Here is a 17,878-nt window from a genome sequence, read left to right as displayed (position 1 = left end):
AAGATATATTTCCTTTCGAGCAAACTCTGAACCACGGTAAATACTTTTAGCGATAGTAAATCTTACATTTGTGTATTATTGGTATCTGGTTGTTATGTCTTTCCAACTGATCGTGTCTTAAAAGCACAAAGCAGTGTTCATATACAATGACATTATGAAATGACTTCCATTCTGCAGGCGATGTCTGCCATCGCTTGGTCTTACAACCGACGCAATGCGACGTTATAATAGCGTAGTGTTAGTTGACTTTATTAGCATTGACGAAATATTTTCAGTCCTGTGGAAGCTTTTTTGGTTTAGACTTTAGAGCGATAATTTTGCGCTTAATCTATTTCTTAAGCCGACAAGGCGATGTTCAAATATTCTCAGACATGGATTTTAATAATTCACAACTGTGTAGAGTTTAGCTTCAAATCAAGGTCGTCGGAACGCTGCATCAATGGAAGAGAAAAAAAAACTAGCCAAACCAGAAAAAACAAACACATTCAAAATGAAACGGCACGGGTAATTTGCATCGCTGGCACGAACACGTCGTTTTAACGTAAACCAACAACAGTCAAACGTTAGCAATCCGACGAAATAGAATTTGGCAAAGCAGCAATTTTCTTAGGCAGGCAAGCTTAGGATTGAATTACGTTAAAGTCATAAAATGATGTGTGTTTTTTTCAATGCAGATTCAGACGGCAAATCAGTCGTTTTTACATTGATTCAGCGTCTTCAGACGTTGAAAATGTATGAAACGACTAATTTGCTGTCTGGGGACCCAACAAACATGATAATGGCTTTTGTCACAGACGATAGCAACACAAGTTTTTCAGAAGCAAAACTACGGGTACAACGAAACAAATTCGTTGTGTACCGAAGTATAATGAAGTGACGTCCCTGCTGGCAAAATCCATTCTTTTTACATTACGTTTGCAAGCGTTGAATCAATGTAAAAAGGGCGGCTTTTTCTGGCTGGAGTTCCAAGAGCCATAAAGAGCTGCATTTTTCCATTTTGTCTCATGAGTAAAAAAAAAACAGATGGAACTGAAGTGATCCTACTGTATTTTATTTACAATTCCTTGTCTCTTACAAGTGTCTTCCTTTAAAGTCATACAATACAGAAAAGAGCAAAAATAATCAAATAATTCATTTCTGGTTTACTGGTGTGGTCGAGATAAAAGCAGTTTTATAACATCACGCGCTGGTCGGACACAAAGTGTTCAACTGTACTTACAACTGGTAAGACGTGTTCATGGCCAAGTAGGTGATGCTCGATGGAGGATCGATGTCGTTTCCCAAGAACAAACAAGCCAGGTCGGCGTGAAACCCTGGGCTTTGTTTGATAGGACCTGGCTTTACTCTGCCAAAATAAAAAAAAGTAAGTCAGAAGGTGTACACTTCACATCTACATATTGCAAATGCTTGCTAGATAATAATAACAAAAATGTTTTTTTTTTTATGTGGGGTTGTATTCATCGCATATATGCCTTGCTCTCGGCGACACTTTGCGAAGCAGACAGTGTCAGTGCAGCCGTAGCCTATAGAGGCGCAGTCGAGTGCATTATTTGAGTACATTGTTGTTCGTTATTTGTGCATTTGCAGTTTGTGTAGTATTTCGTTGTTTCGGATATGGACAGCTTTGTCTGACGCAAATAAAATATTATTATGATCCTTAATCCATTCGTTTATTGAGTGTTACGGTAAGCACTAAGCAGGTACAGGACTCAGTGCACTTTTTGAAAGTCATTGCTATTAACCGACAGGGTATCGAACCCGTGTCTACCGATTCAGAGACAGACATTCTTAACTGATAAGCCTCCTGTAACTGCTTGAATGCCAAAGACAAAGAGAAAAAAATCAACTTTAACTTCACAAATTCGTCGATGCGATGTGCTCAAATGTTTTGTACGTACATGATTGCGCTTTAGACATAGAACACCATGCTAGGACAGAAATGAAAATCGAACAACATACGAAAAAATAAGTAAGTTTAACAAATTAAAAAAATATTTTGGCAAAAGCACAAAAGAACTTTGAAGCTTACTTTAACAACACCGAGTGATGGTGAGGCCAGCTCTGAGTGGATTCGTTACTTTCCAGTTTGGGCACTGCGGGGTCGTGATGGGCGTCTGTTTCCTGGTGCCAAACAAAGTTGATACATTGCTGTGAAAATCGTGACATATCCACAAGCAAAATACATGTTGTAAAAATGAAAAGCATCTGTTTTTGTATTATTGCATTAAAAAGAACAATGGAGCTTTTCGCTAGCCAACCAAAATATCATAATTTGAAGAAAAAAAGATGTGTAAAAATACATTTAAACAACATAAATAGTATCTTGAGTACTAATATTACACCTCCTTTCGGACGATGCATGCAGCCTGAAAAGTTTAGTTACAGATTCTGGTAATTAAAAGCAATTCTTACATCATGCGGCATCACATGCTTTGTTTGCAGAACAAAAATTCTTGAGTGCATGAAATAAAGATGTTTCGAATGAATGTGGTCAGTCGGACAGCCAAGGCAGTGACCAAGAATCTTTGGTATAAAGCTGTTTCTTACAAGACGCCATTGTTGTTCCAATCTCTACAAGTCCCTATCAAATCAGTCTTTTCAAAATAAATTGTATCGGTATAACGATTTTGACACCACTGGTGAGCCGCTTAGTCGGCTTTTGAGGGTGTAATCTAACGGAATACGAATTATAATACACATCGGGCTTTCGGGCATACCGTCTTATCAGAGTTGGCTTCCGAAGGTTGAGTGTGATCTTCTTTCTTATCCTCTTGTGAGGGACCTTGAGCGTTGTTCCCATCAATCAAGTTTTCAGTGGAGCCGAGTGACTCCCTCACTTGAGTGACATTCAGACACTGGAAGTAAGTAATAGTATTTGAGTTTTGCTTATTCTCTGACAGCAATAGAAAGAGAACGAGAAAACGTCACTGCATTTCACATTTTGTCAAACAAAAAAAGAAGTACCAGTACATTCGAATTTCAAATATATAAGTAAATATAATAAACTTTTCTGGTTGAATCTAGCTTCGTTCTCCCAGTGGAGTGGGCTGTACAGCAAGGAAGCCAATATGTTGGTCCATCTGAAGCATGGTGTTGAGTGCCTTGCCTACTTTGCAGATACTGCGTAGTAAATATCTGGGATGAGAGTTTGGTTGTTCGTGTTCAAACTATTCACTGGTTGAGTAATTCGATGCCAATGAGATCGAATTAGTAAATAAATAGCGTAATAATGTGGATGCTAAAACGGACAAAAGGAATAATGGCATGCTGCAAGGAGGACACGAAGATTGACAAACTCGCTTTCCCATTTAATGAATCTAAATTTTCAACCGTCAAGCACAAGCTTGACTCGACAAACACAAACGTTGATCATGACTGAGTAGCTAAGTTTCTACATGAGCACGTCTGCAGACGTTGAATCAATGTAAAAAACGATTGAAATGCTGTCTGGAAAGGCACCTCTGATTCTCTGAACAACCAGTGCAATCTTAACCGCAAGTCTCAAACAGCAAAAAATGCATTTTTTGGTGTTAAAAACAAACTAGTGCTGTCTGGGATTGGCAACATTTGAGAGCTACCCTCTGATTGAAGTCAACCTTGGGTAGAACCCATCAGAAACAACAACAGATGCGAAACCACGCATTTTGATGTTTCAGCTTTATCCGGACTGCAGACCGTTTCATTTGTTGACTTTAGACAACCTCCAAAACTCACGAGATTTATTAAACAACAGAGATCAATCAGGAGTTTATAGATAAATGTGTACTCAGTGGTGGATGATGCTCTTTATTTGCTACTTTATCGTTTTTGTGTCGTCGTCCAACAATAGAGCAACGTTTTTTTAGCTTCATTTAAGTCTTGTCACAAATTAAGCTCGACACAGACGTTGAATCAATGTCAAAATGATGTCTGGGATTTAAGCTAACAAAAGCTGTTCTTTTCACGTTGATTCATGGTCTGTAGATGTTGAAGCAATGCGTTAGATGAGATGTCGGTGTGGATTAACAGTGGCAAATCTTAATCAAGTCTTTTGAATTTGTTTTCATTGCTTGTAAACCACAGCTTCAAGGTGACTTGTAAATGCCAGTAAAATACGTTTTGAAAATTTAATCAGATGAAAAGACGACACCATGAAATGTTGACAAGAGATTCCAGCACAACACAAACCCAGACAGCAAATCAGTCGCTGACATTTACATCTGCAGACGGTGAATCATTATAAAAAGCGGCTGAATAAAAATCATTATAAAAAGCGCATTATAAAATACACCGAAACAGATTCGAAGACACCGAGCATTTAACATCTTTTTCCTTGAAGTGAAATTAAAGTGGCCACAAAAGATCACAAGAAGACAGAAACTATTTAGAAAAAAGATGAACATTTTTTTATATAAATAAGCGCGTTTTTATAATAAAGCAAAGATAGGCTATCCTGCTTTAAATGCACCGACCGCTCACAAGTGTGAATGCTAAAACAGACCCCAACTTATTTGCAACCTACCGTAGTTAGCAAAATGCTTCAAATTTTGCAAGCCGGAAAATACAGGAAGACTTTCCTGTTTAGGCGATTGGAAAGAGAATTCCAACCAAATAATGTAAAACGCGTGTCATGCGGCTTGTACTTTGGTCAGTGAGTGCAATCGAGGTTGACAAACAAAATAAGGATTATCCACCAGCTAAGAAGCTTAATACATGTCAAACAGAACATCAAATAACTGCTGATTATGAAAAATACAGTGCTTGCGCAATACAAAAATGAAAAAAAAATCACTTTTTTACGTTGCTTCAACAGCTTCGTGAGTGAAATTAGCATAGAGGGATTTTCTGATCATACAATCCAAACAGAAAAATCCGTGACAGAGAATCAGAGTCGTCGTGTATCTTCGACCAAGAAACATCCAGGGAATACTCTCGATTGGTGAATTAAATTTATGGTCAATTGATTGAAACTTACAGTTACTTCCGAATGGGCTTCCTCAAGGTTATGTTTGTAGACAACCACGACAGAGCTGACATTGACAATAACAAGAGTTCGACTTTCAGGACAAAGAGCAATTTGGGTGATGCGTAAAGGATCCTCTTCCTCAATGTCATATTCCTCATCTTTTTTGAAGATTTTTTTCGTCCTCAGCTTGTATAAGGATTTCAAAAAAACTGAAATAAAACATATATTCTTTCATACAATATTCGGTGTTGAGGTAATCGCTCCTAATTTAAGGTGCTCTCAAATGGAAATTACATCTTCCCGTAGTTAAACTGCCTTTGGCAATATCATATGCTGTTAAGTCCCCGTTTAACGAAACAATCCAAAGTTGTTTTTTATTTTACAATCAAAAAAACTATTTTAATGCTTATACAATCAGCATTTAGAATTTATTAATATCAAACTAGATAACAATATTTGTAGATCCACTCAAATTAAAAAAAAAAAAATGGTATCAAGAAAGCTGTTCACATTCCACAAAGATCTGGATAATCGCTGAAGTTAAAGAACTTAATAATGAGCACACACCACACAGGTAAATAAATGTTTAATTTAAAATTTCCTTTCAACTTCTTGCTTCTGCAAAAACTACAATGTTTCTTGGCAACATGAAACAGTAGAAAACCACATGAGCCAAAATCTCACACTTACGTTGTAATCGTATACCGCAAGGACATTGTCGACAAAACAGTAACACACCTGACAGCAAATCATCGGATCTACTTTGACTTAAAAATTGACGGATTTTGTTGTTTGGGACACTGTTGCTTAAAATTAATTCATACGTTAGCTACTAGAAAACCAGCTCTTTTTAACATTGATTCAAAATTTTCAGACGTTGAGTCAATGTAAAAAAAACTGGCTTCTGGACTGGACCACGAGGAGCTGCAATCACCTGCAGAGGCGTCCCAGAATCTTACGGAGCCATCAGCATGACCGGTAACAAAGATTTCCGGAATTCCATCGCAATCATCTACACTCCAGGCTCCTCCAGATATTGGCCACTCCTGAACATTGAGTTTGTTTTTTATGACATCACAACTATATTTTGTTGGCGTAATGCACAAAGCAGGACCGAGTGAGAAATGAAGTGATTGGAAAACGAATGCAAGTCGGAGAACTAAAAGAAGCTGAAAGAGACACGCCTTAACTGGTTGGGTCACGCCGTAAGGAGAGACGAAGAGTATGTCAGAAGAAGAATGAGACAATTGGAAGTTGCTAAAAGAAAGCGAGAAATGCCGAAAAGAGGGAGAGACTGTGTGGCAGAAGATATGAAAATGGTGGAAATGATGGAAGAAGATGGTGTCGACAGAGTAATGTGGAGGACAGCAATCTACACCGGCGACCCCACTTGAAGTGGGAGTAAAGCCAGAAAAAGTGTGCAACGGTGGTTACAGTAATCGCTTTCTATCTTCAATATCTTGAATTCGAACCCAAGGGTAATCAAGACAACGATTTCACAAAATGCAATACATTGATATGTTGCTGAACGTCCTAAGAAAGAAAGTTAGTTTATTTTCTGAATGGTTTCAATGTCTCGTCTAGACCTTGAAACGATGTAAAATTGCATCTGGTTCAAATCGGTGTTTGACAGACATCAACCGAGATAATAAGAGTTTAAGTTAGGGCTATTGCTAGGGGTCTGCTACTATTCGGTGAGTCCGATTAGGTGAGTTCCTAACCTCTAAACCTAACCCAAAACCCTAAAACGGCAATGATAATTAGGCTACGGTACCAGACAATTTAGAAAAAAAATTGAAAAAAATCCCCCGTTAAGGGATCGGACACCGAATCGGACTCACCGAAACGGGCCATTTCGTATTGCTAGAGTGCAGACGTATAATCAAACATTTTTTGTTGTACTCAGGCTTATGCCTAGTGGTGGTAGGTTAAGTGAACAGAAATACAAGAACTTCGTGTCGATCAGAATTATACAATAGCCTCAAGAGGTGTGACCGTGTGAGTTTCACAAATGAAAGCATCAAATAAAACTAATCAGCACATTTGTGAATGAAAAGATCATATGTGGGCAAAGTGCTATTCGTGTTCAAAAAGTTGCTGAACTACGAAGGAATACATCAGTACACAGTTGTAGACCATGACTTCACATTTGCACTTTTAAAATAAGTAAATTTAATTTAAACTGTTGCGGCGTATGTTGGAAAAGTGGAAGTTCATTGCAGGTTTAACTAACAACCAGGAAATGGTGGAAGGAAGCCTTGACAATATCTGAAGTAAACAATGTGCATTTCGGGCGGCTCAACGTGAATATCTGTGCGTATATTCAAGTGAAAAGGATATGGACAGACAAGTATTTACGTTTTCCACAATGCTTTAACATCAAAAATTTTCATGTCATCGATGATTCAACCGAAAGACACATTTGCAAACTTAAACAACACAAAATAGTTCGAGTAATATCAACATCGCGTGCAACAAGCAAAAAAGCCAGTTTATCAATATCCGACGACCTGTTACAAGAGTCCTTCAAAGAACAACTCCTGCAAGTTACGTTCAGGAGTGCAAGCAAGTAGGTTAACACATAGCCCTAGATAGCAAAATCGGTCATTTTTACATTGTTGAATCAACGTAAAAATAACGAATTTTGCTGTCTGGAGCGGTTCAACATAAACCAAACTACCAAAAAGCATATTTCTCACCTTTTTGCTATTTTCCTCTCGTCGGGGCTTTCTCCCAGCAACCTGGTACAAGCCTGGTATCAAATCAGTATTGACGTCGGGAACATACTTTAAACAAGTGACTGGAGAATCGTGAATGTCCATGGCATGGCCAAGCTCAATAGAAGGGTAACCAGGCATCTCTAGGTCCACCACAACCAGTTCTCTCTCGGTGAGAATGACCAGGGCAGTAGGGTCTTGAAAATCTAAGATGTGGAAAAAATGGAATTGTGGTTACAAATTTTGCGAGGTTTTGTTGAGGTAATGTAACGTAGCCTCAGCTGGCAGTCAAATTATTAACGATTACCTGTTGACCACGGTGTTTCGGTGAGTGCTTTGAAGTCAATGATAGAATAATCTACTTCGAGCACCGTGGTCGATTTTCCTTTCGCCACAGTGATGGTTGGTTTTGGTGGTAAATTTTGGGCGAGTCCACCAGAAAAGATTACAAACGGATCTCTAAAACAATCATCATCATTAATACACTATATCGATAAAACTTGTGCAAAGTCTCTGCTGCAGATGGAGAGTCGGGTTCTTGAGAGCAGCTCTTTTAAAAATGTAAAATTTTTCATTAAGAATTCACTACAAATAATATTCAGCCACTTTCGAGCAGACTATTATCGAATAGGAAAAAGTTTGGATGTTCGTCAGAATTAGTAACTTCTCAAACAATAGCTGCAACGTTTATCTGATGAATGCGAAAGTAAAAGCAGAAGTGCAAATTTTGTTTCAACATTTAAATTTGAGACAGATTGTTGGTGCAAAAACAAAACGATTGTTTTTTTAATCCCGTTTTTATTTTTGAAAAACGAGCGCAAAAAACGACTCACATCTCTAAACATGGCTGATAGGAAAACATATTCTGAAAGCAAGCAATGCATTTGTAGCAACATCTGCATGACAGACCAATGAATCGGTAATACTGTTTAAACTAATTCTGTCCTATATCACGTTTAGAAGAGATATGCATCACAAACTCACGAGTTTCTGCAAGATAACCAATCAACATGGTCGATAGCATGGCATTTGTCATTCTTGTTTTTACCTATATTAAACAAAAAGAATACTTCAAATGGTGACTTGTGACACACCCAACGTAACAAAGATTACAAAAGTCATGCGAGCTAGGCAGGCGCGAATCTAAGAGTTTTTTTCGGGGGGGGCCAGAAAATTTGAAAATCAATTAAAAAGAAAGAAAAAGCTAAACATATATGAACAATGATACTACGACATATACGATATGCTAGAAAATAGACATTAAAACAACCATTGTCATCAATTGTGATGCCGAGGGACTAATATCAGCTGTTTAGAAGCATATCAAACCATTTGATGCGGAAACATACCATTTCTATAATTTTTCACAAAATTTCGGGGGGGGCCCGAGCCCCCCCCATAAATCCGCGCCTGGAGCTAGCCATAGTCAATCTTTCAGTTTTTACTTTATTTTAAAAAAGACTTCCTATCTGAGATAAGACAATACTCTGGTAAAACGTGAATACATCTCCAGAGTTAATAGCAAGCAAGTTTGCAAGCAAGTAATACCATAAGCAAACTTTGTGGTATCTATAAGCTTTGTTGAACTTTTACACCAAATTGCTATAAAAAAGCTGCTGAAGCTTAATTGAAAATACAATCGATTGCACTTTTCGATTCTTTAAATTACACTAAGAGGTTAGATTGTTGTGCAATTTGATGCCAGCATTTGATGAATGCAAAATAGCTGTTGCACTCTTTGCCGCTTAAGTTGCTAAACTAAGCAGAACAGAAACTGTAGACAGAGGATGACCAGGAAGTTGCAACGCCGTTGCAACACAAAGGCAAAGTGAAAATTGCTATTGACCAATTACTTTGAGAGAGTCATAGTTTTGCTGCGCCACAAACAAGGGATTGACAACCAAGTGACTGGGTTGAATAACATTATTCTAACATTGATAAAACCAACAACAGAAGAAGTTCGCATATCTTCGAACCCAGCAGTACGCACTAGTCTAGCAAACAACTGTCATTGTTTCAGACAATTGTTTGAAATATGTTCAACCCGATTAATTTGTTAACAAACGTCTGTTATTCTGTTTATACAATATAATGTTGGCATTGTAATGCCTGCTACGAAAAGTCTCCAGCTAGTTTTTGCATAGTTACAACGGAATTAGTTCAAAGGAAAAATATTTTAATCAAGCACACTCTTTACACACTCAGTCGCTCACATACCGTGTGGCTTGTACTCTTGAGAAGGTCTTGCACTACTTTTCCAATTCCAGACAGTTAAACTTCCATTTTGATGGCAGCACATGAATTGCCTTCCTTCAAAATGCCAACACGCATTCCGAATATTCTGACGAAATAATGAAAATCGTCATCAAAACATCGGTTTTATTCTACTGTAGCATTTTTGAACCCAAAAATGCACTTGCTAAGAATGCATTTGCACAGACGAATTGTGAGTGAATTAAATGTTTGTAAAAACTTAAGAGTTCGAACTGAATATGGTATAATAGTATGCATGGCATGTTTACTTGGCACAAGTGACAATAGTAGAGGACTATAGGTAACTACTGTGGGTCTGCTACTATTCGGTGAGTTCCTAACCTCTAACCCTAACCCCTAACCTCTAACCCTAAAACGGCAATGATAATTAGGCTACGGTACCCGATAATTAAAAAAAAATTGAAAAAATCCCCCATTAAGGGATCGGACTCACCGAATCGGACTCACCGAAACGGGCCATTTCGAACTACTGTACCCTGAAATGTTATGTCTTTAAATCATTTAATGCAGCAGTGTCATACGCTTTTAACAAACACAAGGGATTAAGACAATTGCTGCGCGGAAACAATCGGCCACCCCCACTAGTGGGGAACAAACCGACGATGGATTATGATGATATGATGATGATCACATAAGTTTTATAATCAGTACCCAGATATTTACAAAATCAAGTTTTTCAAAGCATTGCGGAACAACCGCAAAAGAAGTCTCAAATTCAATAAACATATGGTGGTCTGAGCCTTTTATTATTCTTTTTGGAGGGTTACCGGATTTTAATTTAACAAAAAAGTAATGTGCAATGCGAAGACATCACTTGTGCATTAAAATTTAAGATACAGCAGGTTAAAATATTACTGTAATTGGTAAAGCAAACAAGTGGAATAACTAAACCAACCAGTCATTGAAAGTTTGCAACAAGCACTTACGTGGTCACAATAATATCGTTGATCAGGGCTTTTATTTTTCAAGTCCCACAAAACAACAAAACCAGAATTGTAAGAAATTAAGAGTTTATTTTCATCAACAGGATTTTCACAGATGGCTACCACATGGCCAGGATGGGTTTTCTGTGAACTGAAAATGTAAAACAAAATAGGTCAATGTTGTAGATGGCCCCTGCAAGCCAAGGTCACCACAGACTGAATGCAACAAATTTAAAAAAGTATATTATCACTTGAGCAAACTTCCTATATTTAAAAATTTATAAAATAAATTAAATAAATTTAAAAAAGTTCATTTGAAACTCGCACTCAAACTGAGACTTTGGTTAAGACACAAAGCTGATGTGACATATCAGTATGAGCTTAATTGCATTGCATCATATGTATCATCTCAATAAACAAACACGGAGTCAAAGCACTTATCGTAAATGTACATTTCAATAGCTTTATTCCAGTTGATGGAGTATCCCGATAGAGAAAATGTTTCTACATTGCACAAGTGGGTATTGCCCCGTTCTGTCCCAATATACATCCACCGGCTTTGATAAGCAACATGGCAATATGTTATTCTAAAAAAGAAAAGTACAGTAATCCAAAGTTAATAATCGTTATTTAACACAAGCTACAAGTACTTAGGCTACTGTTTCCAAGCCCACTACACTACTGTACAGCGTACATACAAAGCATCATCTGTCAGATTTAAAACAAGACTTAATCAGTAGTTTTCTAAAATATATATATAAGCCTATTATTTTTTCATTAATTTTGAAATAATGTTATTCTTAGCCTTAAAAGACCATTGCTCAGAAAATACCATAGAAAATATTTTTTTAACATTTCTGTTGCTATAATTTATATACAGGGTAAACAGAAAATTTTTGGACTTTTTTCATTTTATGTTTAAACATATTGAACGTCACTTACATAAAATACAGTTAACAGTTACTACTCTCTAAAACCTCTACAGCCTGTTTCACCCTAAAATGGGAATCATTAAAAGGTCCTTAATCAAATAGAATTGAATGTCACTTATATGGCTTTTAATATGCTAAATATATTGTTAAACTTTCAAAAATTTAGGTCTAATTGTAAGGTCTAAAATAGGCCAAAGAGAAGCCATCATTCAGCTCCATCGCGCAGGGAAAACCAACTCTGAGATTATTAAGCTCTTAAAAGTTGCCAAATCCACCGTTTACCATGTTGTAAATAGATTTAAGGATCTTGGTACATCTGAAGATTACCCAAGTACAGAAGAACTCGCACTGCTCGAGCAAAGAAAGTGGTTAAGGCTGTCAGAGAAAGGGTGAGGAGAAACCCAAACACATCCAATTCGTCAAATGGCCAAAAACATGAATGTGAGCAACATTTCAATGAGAACCATTGTGGAAAAGAATGTTCAGTTGTCTCCTTACAAGATGAGAAAACGGCAGTTCCTTACACTCTTGAAAAGGAAAAGAGACTTGAAAGAGCACACAGCACAAATTGTTTTCAGAGAACTGAAGGCAGGCATGGCAAGAGATCATTTTTCAGACAAAAAAAACTTTTCACAATTGAAGCTCAGTTCAATTAATCAGAATGATAGAACCTATGCAAAGTTTTCAGCAGATATTGAAGATTCTGTGAGAACAGGTAACTGCTGTTAAAAACCATCTTCTGTCATGATGTGGGCCGCCATCTCCAAAACTTCCTCTGATTTTCGAGAAACAAGGGGTTAAAATCAATTCAGATCACTACATCAATGATATTTTCACTCCAGCCCTTGAAAAGATGAAAAAACACTACAAATATCAGCCCTTCACGTTCCAACAAGATGGTGCACCATCCCACACTTCAAGAAAGACTCAGGACTGGTGCTCATGTCAACTTCCAAGATTTTGGAGCAAGAAAATGTGGCCTCCTCATCGCCTGATTTGAATCTCATGGACTTTTGTGTGTGGTCATTATTGGAGGCAAAGGTCAAAGGCCTATTTCGTTGCTCACCCGAGTGTTGATGCTCTGAAGCACTCATTCGGACTGTGGAATTGAGCTAAAATATTCCAGGATGAGCGACATGCCTTGGTCAAAAACTTCCAACAAAGAATTGCGAGAGTTATGCAAGTGAAGGGCAGTGACATTGAATATAAATAAATTTATTCCTAGTATTATAAGCTCTCATTGTGATACCTTTTTGATGAAATTTTATTTATTTTCTATTAATAAATCGTTTATAAGTTGGTTCAGGACCTTCTGTTCACTCTGTATATATATACTTGGAAAATACAATTAGTAGCCTATTAAAAATAGACCTAATAATTATACAATAACTAAATCAAAAAATGTGCCATACCAAGTCTGGTTTGTTACCTTTCTCTTTTAAATTTGAGAGAATGTAAAATAGCTGGTTTGGTTTGGCGTAGATTCCATAAATGAATTGTGTCATCAGCACAAACTGATACTAATGCACCCTGCAAGCAATTATGTTAGGTTGTATTAATGTATTATAGAAGAGTTTTGGATATTTATACATGTACAATTGCCAAAAAACAAAAAAAAAAAACAGGCAAAAACCCAAGTTAAATTAAAACGTGAATAAATTTATTGCAAAAAGCACTAAATGATTCCAAAAAAATCTTGTGTGTTGAAGCATATAAACAATAAGCTATCAAATACATTTATTAATTACAGATATCCTGATACCTGATTTGCAAGAAAAATTAGTTGAATGATTGGACTTTCAATATCATGTGAAAGATGACAATCCACTCCAGCTTGTCCTAGTCTGTGTTGAACAGAATATGATTGAAACAATACAAGACAAGTTGTTTTGTATGAAGTTTCAATATGAATAAAGAATCTTTACAAGCTTTTCATACAACACTCATAGTGTATATTGCATAACACCTACAAAAATTATTCAAATTTGACAGTTTAGATTGCTCGGTTAATGGGTAAAACATAAGCAACATCATATCAACAATGAGTAAACATTAAAACTGTGATGTGATAATAACCCTACAATAATGTAGCCATTATTATATAGCAAGATTTTTATAAAAACATGACTATTTTTCAAAAGAACTTCTAATGAACAATCTTCTGTTTGGTTATATATATAATATCATGTTAACAATATAATTATTTTGCAAGAAAAGTCACTTACATTCGTATAGAACCACTGTAGCACCCAATGGCTAATAACTTTTGAACAGGATCATATGCTAATGCAGAAGGTTTGTTGGGAAAACCATGACGAACAATCTATAAGTAAATGAAATCACCATCATCAAAGTAAATATAACATGCTGTTTCACCCTTATGTGAACATTAATAAACCTGTAGTTTTTATGTTACTTCTAACAATTGTACAAAATATAGAAAAAGTGATTTACTATGTTTGACTAGCCTATTAATGGCAGCTTTTTATATTCTAATGCAAATGATAAAATCAACTTTATTCTTAAAACTGGATGACTTTAGTCTTCCAGCTAGAACTACCACATATTGTAGTTAAAGCTACTGCATTTCCAGTCATCAAAAAGCCATATTTACTTTATGGCAGGAAAATGCTAGATTCACAATAAGTAAACAGGGATTACCTTGCATGGTTGAAAGTGTTCTTCTGTTAAGTTTTTACCAAAATCTGGCTCTTTTTCTCCACTACTACATCCTGTTGCAGTTGCAGCAGATACATTATTTGTGAAAGCATCTCGAATGCGTTTGAGGGTTCTATTTGGCATTCTGTATACCCATTTATAATTCTTTCAATAGTATCCAGGTAACATCAGGTGATCATAATGTAGCACATTTACAACATGACTTTCAGCTATTTGAGCTCATGCAATAGCCCAGGCCTACACAATTTAATGTAAACAAAGTATAATGACAAAAAGTTAATTCAAAGACATAGACCAGCTGAAAATCGTAGGCCTAAAAAAATTACTAATCCTTTCTAAAAAATCTCAAGTTGATTCTGTGAATTGCAATGTATTGCTACTTGCTAGTAAAAAGTAAAAAACCCTCCACCAGGGTTGCCAGATACTCAAGCTATAGTAAGGCCAAATCCATTATAAAATAAGGCCAAAAAAAGGCCAAATTTTTTATTTACTTCTAAGGCTAAATAAACGCTAACAACTTAATTGAAATAATTTTTTGAAAATGCCATTTTACGATCAAATATGACAGATAATAATTTAGCACTGTCAGAGCATAATGACCGGTTCGTTTGCATAATTTGATTAATGAAAAATTACTGTAGTAGCAGATAAACTAGAAACCATTATTACTTCAATTCATGAATAGTGCTATTCCGAACATCTAGCTAAGCAATAAGCATGAATTTGTCTTATTGAGTATATGTACCAGGGATGTCTACAACTACAGGATTGGAAACTATTTTCAGTGCTATCATACATGACTACAGAAGAATTATTAAAATAAAACACTGTTTGTATCAACTAAAGAATATATAAAATTCAATTTTGCAATAACAATATAAGATATAGCCTTCACTCACATCAAAACTTATTTGATGTATAGAAGTTTAAAACCACGAATCTAAAAAATCAAAAATAAACGAATGCAAAGATTCCCTGTCGTTCTGTAGCATTTTGCGTATTGCAAACCGGATCAGAAGTAAACGTGGAGTGTTCAACAGTCAGTGAAATGTGTTGTCGTAGGCTTTTATAATAAACTTATTCACAGACCAACCCAGTACGAAATCAATACGTTTAAGATGTCATAAGAACTAAAACTAATACTCGGTTTTGAAATTATTTAGCAGCAAACAAAATACGACAAGATTGCACAAACGGAATGCAAACACATCACATTAACAAACAAGGCAAGTGTATACTTTACGGTTTACGGCGGGTGCAACTTAATAAAACCGTCCTGTCCACCGCTAACACATTCTCTACTCACTAATTAAAATTAAAACGAATATAGGTCAGGCTCTAAGTGATGATAAGTGATACTTTTATATTACAATTGAAATTGAATTTCCTTAAAATAATACTTTTTAAACCGGTCAAAACTTGCAGCCATAAAAAGGGCCAAATAAGGCCAGATTTTCTGGCCTTATTTGCATCAATTTTTTTAGGCCAACTGCAATTTAAAAAGGCCAGTTTTCTGGAATTTGGCCTTAAAAAAAGGCCATCTGGCAACCCTGCCCTCCACTTGTTGAATGTTGTTGTGATTTTCATCAGAGTTGCCAAATTATAGATATCAGTGTTGCCACTCACCAGGCTACACGACTTCATGGCAGCGGTCCCCAACCTTTTTTCTATTAAAGTTCGGTTTTTAAATGAAAATGGTCTCGCCGACCAGCAAAGGGAAAAACGAAGTGTGTTGACACAGTTTGAGTGAGGTTCGTAAAATAAAATAGACAATTTAAAAGTCGAGGTCAAAAAAGTTCACATTGTTTCTATTTCTGACCATCACAACAAAAAAACAACATAGGCTATGCCAAAAATAGATAAAGTCCAGAAAGGGCGAAAAAACGCAAAAGTTATAACGTGTTTGATACCAAAACAGGATAACAACAGGATAATCAGTTTGAGATATGGCAAGGTCGCCACACCAAATACTGCAGTTTAGCAGAACAGAGGATCTGGGAGGCTTGCTCCAATAAAATTGTAGCTAATTTAACCTTGTTGTGATCCTTTTTTTATGATCAAATTAAGACGAACACCTTGTATTTGAGCAATATCATCAAATCAAAACTGGATTTGTTTTAGAAGTTTGAGTAACAAGATTTGATTTAAAATTGAAGTTATGTTTTAAATATTTTTTCTTTCACGACCACAGCAGATTTTCAATAAATTATTTGTTCAAGGTATGTAATAGGTAGGCTAATAGCAAGCATTAACTCTCTAATCCTGGCCCACTCTCCGACGAAGGTGGACCACCCACATCCGGATGCAGTAGCTTTGACAGTAGGGATGGTAAAAGTAGGGGATTGCTCACTCAGAAAGAAGGGGGACAACTGGAGGGTCATTAGTGTCAATACAAAATTTGGTGCAACTACTGCTTAAGGTAGACTTAGGCTACCATAATTTCTTGGGCATAATCCGGGACAAACTCAAAACTATAAATGAAATAAGTGGACGAAAGGCCGAAGGCCTGAGCTTGGCAAAATTTTATTCCATGTTTATATTTATAAGCTTTAATATTACATAATAAAGTATTCTACTTAAATTGAATAAAAATTTTTATTACTTTATTTAAAGGAAAATACATGTTAATTTAAGCAACACTAAGTCACAAATCAGACATTTATAAGAAAAAAAAAAGAACAAACACTGAGAACAAAGAAATAACACTGACAACTCACAAATCAAACATTTATTAGGGGATGCATTCAGAAACCATTGGCTTCATCGTTTCATTGAAGTCAATAGAATAATGACGCAATAAGCGTCACTCATTATTCCCGTAACTAAAGGATTTCTCAAGCTATGCGCGATATTTTACTCAACCTAATAAGCTAAAAAAATTAAGATATTAAAATAAGCCTCGAGTTAAAGCAAAGTTATGCCTTTTGGGACGGAATTATTTCATAATTTTGCATCAGGTTGGAGTTAATTTTGAAAATTTCACTAAAGCAAATTCCGGGACATTTTGCTAACCGGGACGGGACAGACGTTTAAACCGGGACTGTCCCGGCCAAACCGGGACGTATGGTAGGTCTAGCTTAAGGTCTACCGCCATATGTCACATACCCAGATGCAGCGTATGCGACCTGTCTATAACTGCAAAAAGTTTGTATTGCCGAAATATATGTACAGTATACTGTAGAAAAACGAGATATCATGTTGATTTAATATTATTCAAGTCATGATAACGCAGCGGCAGACATCACGCTACAGTGGTAACACTGTAACAGTAGATAGCATCACACTGCTGCAGTGAGGTTTTGCAGATGTGGCAGTACTGAATTTTGCAGTGACCCTCCAGTTGTCCATATCGCAAGAAAAATCAGTAAAGTGATTCGTCCCGGAACTCCACTGTCTCTAGCTGACAGG

The 17,878-nt window shown here is 36.4% G+C and overlaps 1 protein-coding gene across 1 annotated transcript in view; it reads right to left on the bottom strand.

Annotated features, from left to right (window-relative positions):
* LOC145787468 (syntaxin-binding protein 5-like) overlaps positions 1-14,645 on the bottom strand; it is a 30,129-nt gene extending 15,484 nt beyond the window's left edge. The window contains exons 1-15 of the mRNA XM_082599215.1: positions 14,453-14,645; positions 14,017-14,114; positions 13,554-13,635; positions 13,221-13,321; positions 11,312-11,446; positions 10,863-11,010; positions 9,880-10,003; positions 8,647-8,710; positions 7,970-8,121; positions 7,645-7,868; positions 5,880-5,991; positions 4,955-5,154; positions 2,718-2,855; positions 2,030-2,121; positions 1,220-1,345 (exon numbers count right to left, since the gene is read on the bottom strand). Coding sequence (XP_082455341.1) covers positions 1,220-1,345; positions 2,030-2,121; positions 2,718-2,855; positions 4,955-5,154; positions 5,880-5,991; positions 7,645-7,868; positions 7,970-8,121; positions 8,647-8,710; positions 9,880-10,003; positions 10,863-11,010; positions 11,312-11,446; positions 13,221-13,321; positions 13,554-13,635; positions 14,017-14,114; positions 14,453-14,593 — 1,937 coding nt within the window. The 5' untranslated portion in view covers positions 14,594-14,645. The remainder of the gene's footprint in view (positions 1-1,219; positions 1,346-2,029; positions 2,122-2,717; positions 2,856-4,954; positions 5,155-5,879; positions 5,992-7,644; positions 7,869-7,969; positions 8,122-8,646; positions 8,711-9,879; positions 10,004-10,862; positions 11,011-11,311; positions 11,447-13,220; positions 13,322-13,553; positions 13,636-14,016; positions 14,115-14,452) is intronic.
* Positions 14,646-17,878: the final 3,233 nt, after the last annotated feature.

The sequence above is a fragment of the Aplidium turbinatum genome, chromosome 18 (genome assembly GCF_918807975.1).
Source record: "Aplidium turbinatum chromosome 18, kaAplTurb1.1, whole genome shotgun sequence".
Classification (NCBI taxonomy): Eukaryota; Metazoa; Chordata; class Ascidiacea; order Aplousobranchia; family Polyclinidae; genus Aplidium; species Aplidium turbinatum.
This window is presented reverse-complemented; position numbering and strand designations above follow the sequence as displayed.